We start from the raw sequence: 15600 nt of genomic DNA on the forward strand, positions 1-15600 counted from the left end.
CCATTTTTAGGAGTATTTTTAGCTAAGGAGGAGAATATAATTAACTCACATTAGTAATACCTTGGCATAAATAACATTGCAACTTTCCCAGAAGGTACCTGAGCCCGTCATCTCTCCCAAGAGGTGCCAGCAGTCTCCAGGGAACTACACACCTCCTCAAACATCACTAGGAGACTTGACTATTACTCCCCCACCACATACAACACCAGGTGAATATGTATTCCCCCAAAACGACACAAGGCTATATCTCCTCCAAATTATATCATCACCTTCAAATGATTATACACTGACTGACAGTCCTTACCACCACCCACCATGCACTGACTGGCAGTCCTTACCACCACCCACCATACACTTGTGACACCCCAGGGGTCTGGTTGCCACAGTGATAGAGATATTATGTCTGAGAGCAGGTGGGAGGTCCTTTGGTCAGGGATCCTGTGCATGCCACACCTCCTGCCCAGTCTTGGGAGGGGAAGAACTTCCCCTGTATAAACCTGGGGCTGAGGCAGGGTGAGTCAGACAAGGAGAGTGGAGAAGAGAAGCAGCATAGGAAACAGCAGAGTTACAAGGAGTCAGGGGCTGGCAGCTACAGAGCTCGCCCTGACTAAGAAGATTCTTTACCGGACCCGGAGTCTGAGGCTGTGAGGACTAACTCCTACCCAGCAGCAGAATCCGTCGGGCAGGGGATTTCAGGTCCTCTGGCCCAGAAGCCTGAAGGCACGGTCACACGCGTGGGACCAGCACCTCCATCGTGGAGCGGAAGCCATTAGAAGGCCCCGAGTCACCGGCCATACGGGTGAGCACCACACGGTACACTCAGGGACGTGGGCTACTTACATCAGCTTCTAGCAAGGTAGCCAGAAGAGTACAGTCAGTTTGGGAGGCCTACAACTACGCCTGGCCAGGGGAGATCCCATCTGCTCAAAGACTGACCAGGCCCCGTTTGCTAGCAAGTACTCCGGGAGGGTCTGTCGTTGTTACCAGTAAAGACCCTGAACTACACCGTACCGTCTCTGAGTGGTTCCTGCTACCCCCATCATCCACGTCGGCTGCCCTGAGGCCATACCCCTCCCGTTGGGGGTTATACTATCACGCTGCACAATCCTACCACCGGCCTCAGCGGTCTGCCCTGCAGCAGCAGCTTCCTGGCTGCACTCAACGGGTGGCGTAGTCATCAACTATTTACTACTAATAGACTGCCGTCTAGTTTGACTCCCTGGGCACGGACCGGGTCACCGCCACGAGATTACAACCCTCCACGGATCCGGCTCCGGGTAAGCTCCCGCGTGCGCACCGCAGCGCGACACAGGCCCAGGGGCGCGTCAACTTTGGCGTAGTCGGCAGGATTTCGTGCCCGCAACCACCGGGTACTGCGTGCCTGAAAAGCAAAGACTGTTCAAACTTACCATCCGCGAAGTTTTCCCGCCATCCGGCGCCATCTTCGACCTTCTTCCCGCCATCCGTGGAGTTTTCCCGCCATTGGACGCCATCTTGAGGACGCCGCGCGGGAAGAAGAGGGGCGTGGACTCCGAAAGCGCGCGAGAACTGAAGCCCCGCCTCACGTCCGGACGTTGCGTAAGGTCCTGGAAGGAGCCCAGCAGACGCCGACGTCACAGGAGCGCGACGGAAGGTCCTCAACCCTGACGATCCACTGCGGAGCCGCGGCCTACGGAAGAGGATCATCGCAAGGTAGGCCACGGTCCACTAGGGGGGAGGAAGATGTCGGATACGGAGGAGAGCTTCACTGCCTCAACCCCCGCCAGCGCTACCGCTGCTGCAGTTATGCCCTTCACCATGCCCTATATCCCGGGAGCAGCTTGGCTACCCCAGTACTCAGGGGAGTCACATACCCTGCATGACTTTAGAGAAAAGCTGGATAGCCTCTTCCAGGTGTACCCCCTCACAGAAGAGCAAAAAGTGAGCATCCTGGTGGCCCAACTAACCGGGGCAGCCAAAAGGGAAGTAAAATCCTGGCCACCTGGGAGGAAGACTGTCGCAGGGATACTAACCCGGCTGAAGGACACCTTTGATACCCGCACCTCAGCCGAGATTAAGCTTAGATTCTACGGGTGCAAGCAGCGAGCGCATGAGAGTATAAGGGACTATGCACTAAACCTACAAGAGGCCCTGAGGGCCATAAAGCAGACCGACCCTGATGGGGTGGGAAACGAGGACAGGCTGTTGACTGAACAATTTATAGAGGGTTTATATTGCAATGCCCACCGAACCCAGTTGCGGGCAATGGCCTTACAGGATCCCCATCTGGACTTTGCACAGTTCAAGGACAGAGCCATCCGGGTGCTCCGAGAACCGGCACCAGGTGGCGTTGTGACCCACAGACGCCCCACTACCACTTACTACCAGGAGGCGGCGCCCTTGTCAGCAACGCCTGTGGGAGCTGATGCGCAGGCTTTGGACAATGACCCGGCTCCAGACCTACACCATCAGGTCCAAGAGCTAGCTAAGAGCGTTGCTGCGCTAACCCGAACTGTGCAGTCTTTACAGGTTTCCACCCCAGGGAAGATCCAGCTGGCATCCGGACCGGAGGACATCCCGTGGCGTCGACCAAGGAGGACCCCACCGGCCAGAGGAAGACCCAGTGACCGATACAGTGAGGACGGACGACCCATCTGCCGCCGCTGCAATCAACCCGGACATATGGCAAGGTACTGTTCTTTAAACGGGCACAACCTGGGGTAGAGGGCCAACCCCCAGGAAAAAGATCACCAGGCCCATCGAACTGGCGCGACAGATATGTGGGAGGACGTCCAGTCTTGCCTGTGGTACTGGATGGCATTCCCATGAGTGCCCTACTGGACACCGGGTCACAGGTCACCACCATCCCGTACGTGCTCTTCAAGCAGTACTGGAATGACTCGGATATTACCCGCTACCCCGACGACGACTTGAGTATCATCGCCAGCAATGGTCAGCCCGTGCCACAGATCGGATTTAAAGAGGTGACCATCAAAATTGGTAGAGTCGAACTGGCCGCACAGGGACTGATCATTGTAGATATCGATAAACATGAGAGTCACCCAAAAATAACTCTAGGAACTAATGTAATTGAAAATTGTCTTGCAGAGGTGATTTTCCTTTTACAGCAGGTTGCCAAGAATGCCAGCTCCGGCGAGCAGCGGGTGCTCCAGAAAGAGATCCGGGCACTGATGCAACGGCAACAAGTGGAACTCTCCGGCGGTGAGATTGGTAGCGTAAGAATGTGTGACCCTTTTCCTATTGCCATGCCCCCAAAAAGTGAAATGATGATTTGGTGCCGGGCAGCTATTGGTCTGAGAGGTAGAGATTACCAGGCAATGGTAGAACCAGTTTACTCAGACAGTAGGCCCACCATTTTGACAGCACGGGGGGTGGTCAATGTACGCCATGGGAGGGTGCCCATTCGCATAATAAATATCGGGGAGAGGGAAGTGTACCTGCCCCGGTATGCCACGCTAGCCAAATTATATACCGCTAATCAAAGTTCTATACAATCTGTGGAACCCTTGCCTCCATCTCACCCGGAGGAAGGTAACGGCTCTAAGAAAGACATGGAGGACTGGTGTCAGCAACTACATTTGGGTACTGACTCCACTCCCTCACATCAGAAACAAGGAGTCTATCGGGTGGTTCAAGAGTATGAGAGAGTGTTTAGTAAACACCCGTTAGACTTCGGGCGAGTCAAGGGGGTAGAACATCGCATCCCCACGGGAGATCATCCTCCCATAAAAGAGAGGTATCGACCCGTACCCCCTGCACATTACCAACACGCCAAGGGGATGCTTAGAGATATGAAGGAGGCTGGGGTAATCCGGGATAGTTGTAGCCCCTGGGCAGCCCCATTAGTTTTAGTCAAAAAGAAAGACAACACCATGAGGATGTGTGTAGATTACCGGAAAATCAACCGTATCACACACAAGGATGCGTACCCCTTACCAAGGATAGAGGAGTCATTGGCTGCTTTAAGATCTGCTAACTTCTTCTCTACCTTGGATCTCACTAGCGGGTACTGGCAGGTTCCTGTAGCAGAGGCGGACCGGGAGAAGACCGCATTCACCACCCCGATGGGACTTAGCGAGTTCACCTGCATGCCGTTCGGACTCTGCAACGCACCAGGAACCTTCCAACGCCTAATGGAGTGTTGTCTGGGCCACAGAAACTTCGAGACGGTCCTGTTGTACCTGGACGATGTCATCGTATATTCCAAGACGTATGAGGACCACCTGAAACACCTGGCGGAAGTGTTCGAGGCTCTGGCGAGTTACGGCCTAAAGGTGAAACCCTCCAAGTGTCACCTCCTGAAACCAAAGGTGCAGTACCTGGGACACGTGGTGAGCGCTGACGGAGTGGCTCCCGACCCCGATAAGATCACCGCAATTAAGGGATGGCCAAGCCCCTCCAGCGTAAAAGAAGTGCGGCAGTTCCTCGGGTTGGTAGGCTACTACCGAAGGTTTATTCCCGGTTTCACCAAAAAGGCAGCACCTATGCAGGACCTCCTGATAGGCCAGTCCCGGAAGGCCAAGAACCAGAAGCCGCCCTTCAAATGGGAAGAGCTGGAAGAAGAGTCCTTCCGCCAGCTGAAGATGGCCCTCACGGGGGACGAAATCCTGGCGTACCCGGATTATAGCCAGCCCTTTATCCTCTACACCGACGCCAGTAACATCGGGCTAGGAGCCGTACTGTCCCAGATCCAGCAGGGGAAGGAACGAGTAATCGCCTACGCCAGCCGAAAACTGCGACCCACCGAAAGGAACCCCGAGAATTACAGCTCATTTAAGTTAGAGTTCCTGGCCGTAGTATGGGCAATCACTGAGCGCTTTAAGCATTACCTCGCTTCTTCCCGGTTCACCGTGTACACGGATAACAACCCGCTGACACACCTGGACACGGCAAGACTCGGTGCCCTGGAGCAGAGGTGGATGGCCCGTCTGTCCAACTACGAGTTCACAATTAAATACCGGGCAGGACGCTCCAATACCAACGCGGACGCCCTGTCCAGGATGCCCAACCTGCCGGACGGAGGAGAAGATCCGGAGGGACTGGAAGAAGTTGAACTCCCTGCGTTCCACCGTCATGGGACTATTCAGTATTCCCACCGGGTAAGGAGTAAGCAGGCTGCTACGTTGAACCCCTTACCCCACTACAACTGGGCGGAAACGCAAGACAGCGACCCTGCCGTCCGACTGGTGAAGGAGATGCTGACTCGGCCGGAGGCTCGCCTTGAACCAGACGCTCCGGAGGAAGCCAAACAACTATGGGCAGAGAAGAGTCGACTGTTCCTTTACAAAGGGAAGTTGTGCCGCAGAATGGTTAACTCCCGGACGCATGAATTACTCTGGCAAGTAGTGGTGCCACGAAGAGACGCAGCCATGGTGATGGAGGCATACCACGACGGAGCTGGACACTTTGGGTGGAAAAAGCTGGAGTTCCTGCTGCGCGAGCGGTTCCACTGGGTAGGCATGAGGGGAACCATCGAGAAGTGGTGCAGAGATTGTGGCCCGTGCAACCTGAGAAGGAAGGACCGAGCCAGCCAGAAGACTCCCCTGCAGTCCATCGTCACCCGGCAACCGTTGGAACTGGTAGCCTTGGATCATGTAAAACTGACCCCAAGCAGAAGTGGCTACGTCTACGCGTTAACCATCGTGGATCATTACTCCCGGTTCTTGGTTGTCGTCCCCGTCAAGGACTTAACGGCTCAAACAGCAGCTAGAGCCTTCCAGCAGCACTTCTGCCGTCCACACGGGTACCCGGACCAAGTGCTGACGGACCAGGGACTTGCCTTTGAAGCGGAGGTCTTTCAGGAATTCTGCAATCTGTATGGCTGCCGGAAGATAAGGACGACACCCTACCATCCGCAGACTAATGGACTTTGTGAAAAAATGAACCAGGTGGTAATGGATCTTCTAAAAACGTTGCCCCTGGAAGAACGCAGTCTGTGGCCTGAAAAGTTGCCCGATCTGGTGGACCTATACAACCACATCCCGGTAGGTTCCACCAACTGTACCCCGGCTTACCTAATGAGGGCAAGACCTGGTAAGTTACCTGTTGACCTGGAAATGGGAGTCCTGACCCCCGAGGACACTTCACCAGAAACAGACTGGGACACAGAGAGGCAGCAGCAGTACCGGAGAGTACAGGAGAGCGTGGAGCGAAGTCTCTGTCAGGCTAGGGAAAGACAAGAGAAAACTTACAACCAGTATGCTCCCGCTGTTCCCCTGGTACCCGGAGAGCAGGTCTTGAAGAGGAAGAGACGGCTCCACAAGTTGGACGACCAGTGGGAGAAGGACCCGTACACCGTACTGCCCTCAAGCCACGAGAACCCGAAGGTCTGTACCATCAGTAAAGACGGAGGGGAAACCACAGCCATTGTATCCCGGGACCACCTGAAGAAGTGTCCCGAACAACTGAGGAACCCTGAAGAGGAACAAGAAGACCATCGACCCGTGGAAGAAAGGGAAGATATGGTTAGTACCGTGCTCGGGGACTTTCCTCAGTCTTGGACTCAAGTCAATGGTGCAGTTGTGGTACCCGTACTCACCTTCCTCCAACCATCATCCCAAGAACCTACGGAGCAACGGGTAGAGCTGGAAGAACAGCCGGTCCAGGAGGCAGAAGACTCCACACAAGCAGAACAGGAGAATCAACCCTCTGCTTATAGTGAGCCTGCCGTACCCCTAGTGAGACAAAGAGCCGGTAGACAGCTGCCCAGTTTACCCTTGACAGCTCCTACACCCTGTAGTTCAGGGCCAGACAGTCAGCTCCGTAGGTCCACTCGGGCCACTAGAGGCCAGTTACCCGCACGCTGGAGAACTTAAAGTGTATAAATTGTTTTATCTATGTTTTTCTGTGTCTTGTTGCTTGTGTATAATTTTGTGTTTCTAGTTATTTTTAGGAAACCTTGGTGGATTTACCGGGAATCCTTGTATATAGTTGGAGCGTAACCCAGGATGGACTAGAGACTGTTAAGGACTCGGGGTAGGACAGACCCCTACCTGGTTACGTCTCCCTGTGTTGGTGAAATGGACACCTTTGCTTTTCTTCAAAGACTGCATCCGGTTGCGGACACGCCGTAACCATCTTATGTGTTTTTCTTATAGTATTGTTATTGTTATACTTTGTTATGTTTTTCTAAATGTGTTTAGTCCCGGAGTACTAAATTTCACTAGGGGGGAATGTGACACCCCAGGGGTCTGGTTGCCACAGTGATAGAGATATTATGTCTGAGAGCAGGTGGGAGGTCCTTTGGTCAGGGATCCTGTGCATGCCACACCTCCTGCCCAGTCTTGGGAGGGGAAGAACTTCCCCTGTATAAACCCGGGGCTGAGGCAGGGTGAGTCAGACAAGGAGAGTGGAGAAGAGAAGCAGCATAGGAAACAGCAGAGTTACAAGGAGTCAGGGGCTGGCAGCTACAGAGCTCGCCCTGACTAAGAAGATTCTTTACCGGACCCGGAGTCCGAGGCTGTGAGGACTAACTCCTACCCAGCAGCAGAATCCGTCGGGCAGGGGATTTCAGGTCCTCTGGCCCAGAAGCCTGAAGGCACGGTCACACGCGTGGGACCAGCACCTCCATCGTGGAGCGGAAGCCATTAGAAGGCCCCGAGTCACCGGCCATACGGGTGAGCACCACACGGTACACTCAGGGACGTGGGCTACTTACATCAGCTTCTAGCAAGGTAGCCAGAAGAGTACAGTCAGTTTGGGAGGCCTACAACTACGCCTGGCCAGGGGAGATCCCATCTGCTCAAAGACTGACCAGGCCCCGTTTGCTAGCAAGTACTCCGGGAGGGTCTGTCGTTGTTACCAGTAAAGACCCTGAACTACACCGTACCGTCTCTGAGTGGTTCCTGCTACCCCCATCATCCACGTCGGCTGCCCTGAGGCCATACCCCTCCCGTTGGGGGTTATACTATCACGCTGCACAATCCTACCACCGGCCTCAGCGGTCTGCCCTGCAGCAGCAGCTTCCTGGCTGCACTCAACGGGTGGCGTAGTCATCAACTATTTACTACTAATAGACTGCCGTCTAGTTTGACTCCCTGGGCACGGACCGGGTCACCGCCACGAGATTACAACCCTCCACGGATCCGGCTCCGGGTAAGCTCCCGCGTGCGCACCGCAGCGCGACACAGGCCCAGGGGCGCGTCACACTGACTGGCAGTCCTTACCACCACCCACCATACACTGACTGGCAGTCCTTACCACCACCCACCATACACTGACTGGCAGGCCGCACCACCACCCACCATACACTGACTGGCAGACCGCACCACCACCCACCATACACTGACTAAGGAAGGAATATACCACCTATCAAAAACTGACAGTCCCCACTACCCACCCACTGGTGGAGCTGACAATCTAATAAACTGCTCAAAAAAATAAAGGGAACACTCAAATAACACATCCTAGATCTGAATGAATGAAATATTCTCATTGAATACTTTGTTCTGTACAAAGTTGAATGCGCTGACAACAAAATCACACAAAAATCATCAATGGAAATCAAATTTATTAACCTATGGAGGCCTGGATTTGGAGTTACCCCCAAAATTAAAGTGGAAAAACACACTACAGGCTGATCCAACTTTGATGTAATGTCCTTAAAACAAGTCAAAATGAGTCTCAGTATTGTGTGTGGCCTCCACGTGCCTGTATGACCTCCCTACAATGCCTGGGCATGCTCCTGATGAGGTTGCGGATGGTCTCCTGTGGGATCTCCTCCTAGACCTGGACTAAAGCATCCGCCAACTCCTAGATGGAGCGACACATGATGTCCCAGATGTGCTCAATCGGATTCAGGTCTGGGGAACGGGCGGGCCAGTCCATAGCTTCAATGCCTTCATCTTGCAGGAACTGCTGACACACTCCAGCCACTTGAGGTCTGGCATTGTCCTGCATTAGGAGGAACCCAGGGCCAACCGCACCAGCATATTGTCTCACAAGGGGTCTGAGGATCTCATCTCAGTACCTAATGGCAGTCAGGCTACCTCTGGCGAGCACATGGAGGGCTGTGCGGCCCTCCAAAGAAATGCCACGCCACACCATTACTGACCCACTGCCAAACCGGTCATGCTGAAGGATGTTGCAGACATCAGATCGCTCTCCGTGGCGTCTCCAGACTCTGTCACGTCTGTCACATGTGCTCAGTGTGAACCTGCTTTCATCTGTGAAGAGCACAAGACGCCAGAGGTGACTTTGACAATCCTGGTGTTCTGCGGCAAATGCCAAGCGTCCTGCACGGTGTTGGGCTGTGAGCACAACCCCCATCTGTGGACGTCGGACCCTCATACTACCCTCATGGAGTCGGTCATTTTGCAGGGCTCTGGCAGTGCTCCTCCTGTTCCTCCTTGCACAAAGGAGGAGGTAACGGTCCTGCTGCTGGGTTGTTGCCCTCCTATGGCTCCCTCCACATCTCCTGGTGTACTGGCCTGTCTCCTGGTAGCGCCTCCAGCCTCTGGGCACTACGCTGACAGACACAGCAAACCTTCTTGCCACAGCTCGCATTGATGTGCCATCCTGGATGAGCTGCACTACCTGAGCAACTTCTGTGGGTTGTAGAGTCATTCTCATGCTACCACGAGTGAGAAAGCTCAACCAACATTCAAAAGTGCCCAAAACATCAGCCAGAAAGCATTGGTACTGAGATGTGGTCTGTGGTCCCCACCTGCAGAACCACTCCTTTATTGAGGGTGTCTTGATAATTGCCAATAATTTCCATCTATTGTCTATTCCATTTGCACAACAGCATGTGAAATTGATTGTCAATCAGTGTTGCTTCCTAAGTGGACAGTTTGATTTCACAGAAGTTATATTCTATTGTTTAAGTGTTCCCTTTATTTTTTTGAGCAGTGTAGATTGGAGTGAAGAGATGGGGTGGAGCAGGGAGCTGTCTAGTGGATGAACGAGGGCGGCTGAGCAGCTCCCATAGCTGGAGTCTGCAGACACAAGTATTGTAGTAGGCAGAGCCACTGTGCCTCTCCTACCAATCAGCACAGACGTCTGATGCCTGGATATATGCCTGGAACTTCTTGAAAGCATGAAATAACCTGTATAGTCATAAATGAGGCTTGTACAGGTGTTATTGCAACAGGTAATAACTGCTGGATCAATGGGGTTTGCCAGCTGAACCCCCACCATTCACTGGAACAGGGGACCCTGGTCTCCATCTCCTTCCGTAGGAGCTAAGAAGGAATCTGTCACCAGAAAGTGATCTAATGTATAAGGCAGCTTTTTATGTTACAGTATCACTCCGGGGTATTTTTTTTATTTCAGCACTGGAGTGGTATCAGTAATGTAAGTTCCCTGTGTATAGTAAATACTTACCTGCAGCCGTCATCTACTGTTTTCGGCTCTGTGCTGGTCCCTCTCCACCATCTAGTGACTGATGCTGTGACTGGCCAGATGTCACTGCTGACGATCACTGCTGACGATCACTGCCTATTAATGAGCTGTGACTTTCCGTCCACCCAGCAAACACTGGAGCGATCTGTCTAATCACAACTCCAGCCACAAGGCGCAGAAGAGGACCGGAGCTGCGCTGGGAACAGTAGAAGACGGCGACTTATTGTAATGCACACAGGGAACATATATTAGTGATACCTGTACAGTGGTGAAATAAAAAAATACCCCTGAGTGGTGTTTTAAGTGTATGTTACTGAATTGATAATGTGTTTGTTTATGCCAATTTCCCACATCATTGGCTGCAAAAAAAAAAACGAAAACCAAAACATTATTGGCAGTACAGTTAGAAGTGAATTAGCCAGCACTAGCGTGGACAGGCTTTTTAAAGGGAATCTGTCACTAGGTTTTTGCTGCCCCATCTGAGAGTAACATGATGTAGGGGCAGAGACCCTGATCCCATTGATGCGTCACTTACTGGGCTGCTTGCTGCAGTTTTGATAACATCTCTTTTCTCTTCTGCAAATCTAGCAGTTCTCTGAATGTTGAGCTCTGTATAAACCTGCCCTCATCACAGATTGGCAGCTTTCTGTGTACACTGTGCATAGGCAGAAATCAGCCTATCAGTGGTGGGGGCAGAGCTCTTGAAAATGGAGGACTACCTGGCAGAAGTTTTACTAGTCCTCTAGTGATAATCTTCTGATAAAGCAGTGATTTTATCAAAAGTACAACAAGCAGTTCAGTAAGTGACACATCAATGGAATGGAATCAGTGGCTCTGTCTGTACATCATGCTGCTCCCAGATTCAGAGGCAAAAGCCTGGTGACAGATTCCCTTCAAATTAGCAATACAGTCTTATCTGCAGACCTGCAGTCAATTGTGTGCTTCTGCAATGGTGCTCAGCCACAATACATAGATTTTCAACGTTTCAGTATATTAGAATGAAAGCATTCTGTCCTGTAACGCCAGAGGAAGCGCACATTTGGTGCGAAACAGCCGTTGACTTTTTTATGTAAACACTGCTACTTCCCTGTGACCGCGGGCTGTTGGTTTATGTAATAAAGTTTCATTATTGAGCTCACCCGTGGTAGTGCCGCCTTTCTATGTTGAGATTAGTAAATTGCTATAAATTTTCTTGCTGAATCACCTAGATTTAGCCTTTCATCTTTTGCTAAAACTGCAATGTCACAATTCTTTTTTTTTCTGATAGCACAAATGAGTCGCTCATGTGCAGAATTTCTCAGGGTAAATCGATAACAGGTTCTTTAATTTCATGTCGAAACAGGCAAACAGAGATGCAGTTATTAGCCGAGCTCCAGACCAGAAGGAAGACCGCGCTGTGAGCCTTCAAAATGCCTCTGGAGTCTACGATCTACTAAGCATCACGATGGCCAGAAGAGGGCAGTATGCCATGCTGTCTGAGGTACTGCGCTTCTATTCTGTGCAAGGCTTGAAGCGCTGAACTCCGTTGTGTCAGCTCTTGTCTTTCAGCCTCACCATAGATGTAATATGACATGATCTGAGTAAGGCCTCATGCACACTGCAGAGCCATGTGCACGGAGGCTGTATGGAGGCACATGGTGTCTTTGGACCTCTATATCAAGCCATAGCCTTTCTATTTGCCGTTGTATTCTGTTTTTGTACAATGTTGTTTTCTTAATCATTTCTGAATTTCTTAAAGAGAACCTGTCATCACGATTTAACCTGTTAAAGTAAAGGTATGGCCATAATGGCGCTGTTATACTGATTTAATGGATACCTGTAGTGAAAAAATCCACATCCTGGTTCTTGTTTACACTGTGTGCAGAATTATTAGGCAAGTTGTATTTTAGAGGATTATTTTTATTATTGATCAACAACTATGTTCTCAATCAACCCAAAAGACTCATAAATATCCGAGCTTAATATTTTTGGAAGTTGGAGTGTTTTTTTTTTAGATTTGGCTATCTTAGGAGGATATCTATTTGTGCAGGTAACTATTACTGTGCAGAATTATTAGGCAACTTAATAAAAACCAAATATAATCCCATCTCACTTGTTTATTTTCACCAGGTAAACCAATATCAGTGCACAAAATTTAGAAATAAACATTTCTGACATGCCAAAACAAAAACCCAAAAAATTAGTGATCAATATAGCCACCTTTCTTTATGATGACACTCAGCAGCCTTCCATCCATAGATTCTGTCAGTTGCTAGATCTGTTTTCGATCAACTTTGCGTGCAGCAGCCACCACAGCCTCCCAGACACTGTTCCGAGAAGTGTACTGTTTTCCCTCCCTGTAGATCTCACATTTTATGATGGACCACAGGTTCTCTATGGGGTTCAGATCAGGTGAACAAGGGGGCCATGTCATTATTTTTTCTTCTTTTAGACCTTTACTGGCCAGCCACGCTGTGGAGTAGTTGGATGCATGTGATGGAGCATTGTTCTGCTGTTATTTTGCGCCTTTTTTTGGCCAACACGCTTCTTGTGACCCTGTTGGCTATTTGCCATGAAACGCTTGATTGTTCGGTGATCACGCTTCAAAAGTTTGGAAATTTCGAGACTGCTGTATCCCTCTGCAAGACATCTCACAATTTTGGACTTTTCAGAGCCCGTCAAATCTCTCTTCTGAAGTTGCCTAATAATTAAGCACACCTTATATAGGGTGTTGATGTCATTAGCCAACACCCCTCCTCATTACAGAGATGCACAACACCAGATTTACTTAATTGGTAGTTGGCTCTCAAGCCTATGCAGCTTGGAGTAGGACTACATGTATAAAAAGTATCAAAGTGATCAAAATACTCATTTGCCTAATAATTCTGCACGTAGTGTATTTCATGTTAGAAGTTTTGGTGCAATAAACTCTTCGTGCATCGGGGCGGGACTGTGGAGAGGGACTGTGGGTAGGGACTATGGGTAGGGTCTTCGGCTCTGCCGTGGCCCCTCCGCATTTGAATGAGCCTCCCTTTTAAATTTCGCGTTAGCGCCCCACTTGCTGCGGTCGGCACTTGCGCACATTTGTGTTTGAGGCGGCGTCTGCTCAGATTACCCTCCAGCAAAATGGCGCCGGTGGCTGCACATTCGCAGATTGGGATCTCGGCTCAATGACGAGCTGAGATCTCGATCTGTGCATGCGCCGCCAGCGGCACCATTTTTCTGGAGGCCGTAAGGTTAAGCTGAGCATGCGCCTCCTCCAGCGATATGTTGATGGAGAATGCCGAGACTTCACAAGGGCGGTGCTAGTGTGAAATTTTAAAAAGGGGCCTTATACAAATGCGGAGGGCCACAGCAGAGCCGAAGACCCTACCCACAGTAGAGCCGAAGACCCTACCCACAGTAGAGCCGAAGACCCTACCCCTAGTAGAGCCGAAGACCCTACCCACAGTCCCGCCTTGATGCACAAAGAGGCTATTTCACCAAAACTGCTAACGTGAATTAAGAATCAGTCTACGGATTTTTTCACTACAGGTATCCATTAAATCAGTATAGCAGGGCCATTAGGGCCATACCTTTACTTTAACAGGTTAAATCGTGATGACAGGTTCTCTTTAAGATATTTTACTCTAAAAAGCAATATGATATTGTGTTGTTTGACTTTGTGCTATCAACACACCACTGACCCATCGAGGCCTGGAGGTAACCCATGGTTAGCAGCAGATCCTTTAAAAGGGTTATTCTCATTATTATAAATGGTAAAAACTGCAATTATAATACAAAGTATTAAAAGTCCTCTCCGTTCTCAAGAACTCAAGGATTTTTACATTTTATTGTTTATTACTCTTTGTCTACAGTCTATCAATGGTGGCAGTCGCCTAGGCAAGGAGTGCAGCGCTTGCAAGCTCTTTTCTATAAAGCTTGTAAGTGCTTCTCTAAAGTTGCCTGGATCACTGGATATGGCCAGTTTCAGTGGCACTGTGCTCCTCCAATGTTGCAGAGGTAAAGCTACCTGTCACGTAGTGACTAGGGACTGTGGGCACCTATCCAATCCCTCGAACTAGGGGCACTCTACGCTATCCCTGTCCCCCAGATTACTTCTGATGGTGAAGACACTGGGGTCTAACACCTTGCTATGCTCTTATCTTACCTTTATCTGTTCCCTTCCTCACCCAGGGAGGTGTGAGGTCAAAGTGTATAAGCAAACAATAACCAGACAGGTATAAAAAAAATAAAAACAATCATACAAATACACTCACAAAACAACAGAGTGGAAAACAGAGGAGGTATAGGAAGGGAAAACCAAGTGTGAGAGGATAAGGAAAAACACGCAAAACAACTCCACGCAGAAATCTCAAAAAAAACTCTCCAACCGCCAACTGCAAACTGAACTCTCTCCTTCACCACCGAACCAGGAAGTAGAACTATCACTGGCAAGGAAGGAAGCAAGGAGGAGGGTTCTTATACCTGCTGGGAGTAACTCAGAACAGCTGATACAATCCAAGACAGAGAACTCAACGAGTCCAACTAAGCAGTTTAACCCTTGCAGCACCAGAGCAAATAAAGCCAGAACTGCTAATAGGACAGTGAAGCCGTTCCAATTACCGCAGATGCATGTGTCAGCAGACACTGCGATCGTTTGACCCCACTCTGTTGCGGTATCCCCGTAACACTACCTCTGCTTACCGCATCAGAGAGCACACAGTTTGGTATGCAAATGAATCAGGAGTGCACTGCCGGGAAGCTGGCGATCACTGCACTGCTCTCGGTTCCTTATTTTTTGGTTTTGGGCAGAACACTTCTAAAAATTGATATTTCAGTCCAGCGGCGGGAACTTTGCTGTCAGACTGCTAGCAGAGGCAGTTTTGCCTCTGCAGCATAGAAGGAGCGCAGGGGCACTGAGGCTGGGCTGATCCTGCGATCTGGCTAGCTTCAGAGTGAACATCCTGCACGCTGCTTACTTAGTTAATCGGCCATTCAGACTGCAGGGTTGCTGGTAATCTTGGCAATGAGCTGTGCACCGTACATTTAAAAATCCCTCTGTTCTTGAGAATGAGAATGGAGATAGTTTTTAATAAGGGGTAAATTGTAAAGTCGTTTGTTTTTACAAGCACTTTGCAATTGTACACATTTACGAACTTGAAACAACTCCTATAAGTCCTGTAAGTTGTGGGGTACGGTCTCCATCGATCGGACATGTTTTTCCAGCAAATCCCACAGATGATCAATCAAATTGAGATATGTAGAATTTGGAGGCCAAGTTGCCACTTTGAAATCTGT

At 50.2% G+C, this 15600-nt stretch overlaps 1 protein-coding gene across 4 annotated transcripts in view; it reads left to right on the plus strand.

Moving 5' to 3' along the window:
• TTC7A (tetratricopeptide repeat domain 7A) overlaps positions 1–15600 on the plus strand; it is a 486038-nt gene that overhangs the window by 155172 nt on the left and 315266 nt on the right. For all 4 annotated transcript variants that reach the window (XM_073672075.1, XM_073672077.1, XM_073672079.1 and 1 more), the window contains one exon: positions 11684–11821. In XM_073672075.1, the coding sequence (XP_073528176.1) occupies positions 11684–11821 (138 nt within the window). The remainder of the gene's footprint in view (positions 1–11683; positions 11822–15600) is intronic.

The sequence above is a fragment of the Phyllobates terribilis genome, unplaced genomic scaffold (genome assembly GCF_046119375.1).
Source record: "Phyllobates terribilis strain yellow unplaced genomic scaffold, ASM4611937v1 Scaffold_3__8_contigs__length_932513732, whole genome shotgun sequence".
NCBI lineage: Eukaryota > Metazoa > Chordata > Amphibia > Anura > Dendrobatidae > Phyllobates > Phyllobates terribilis.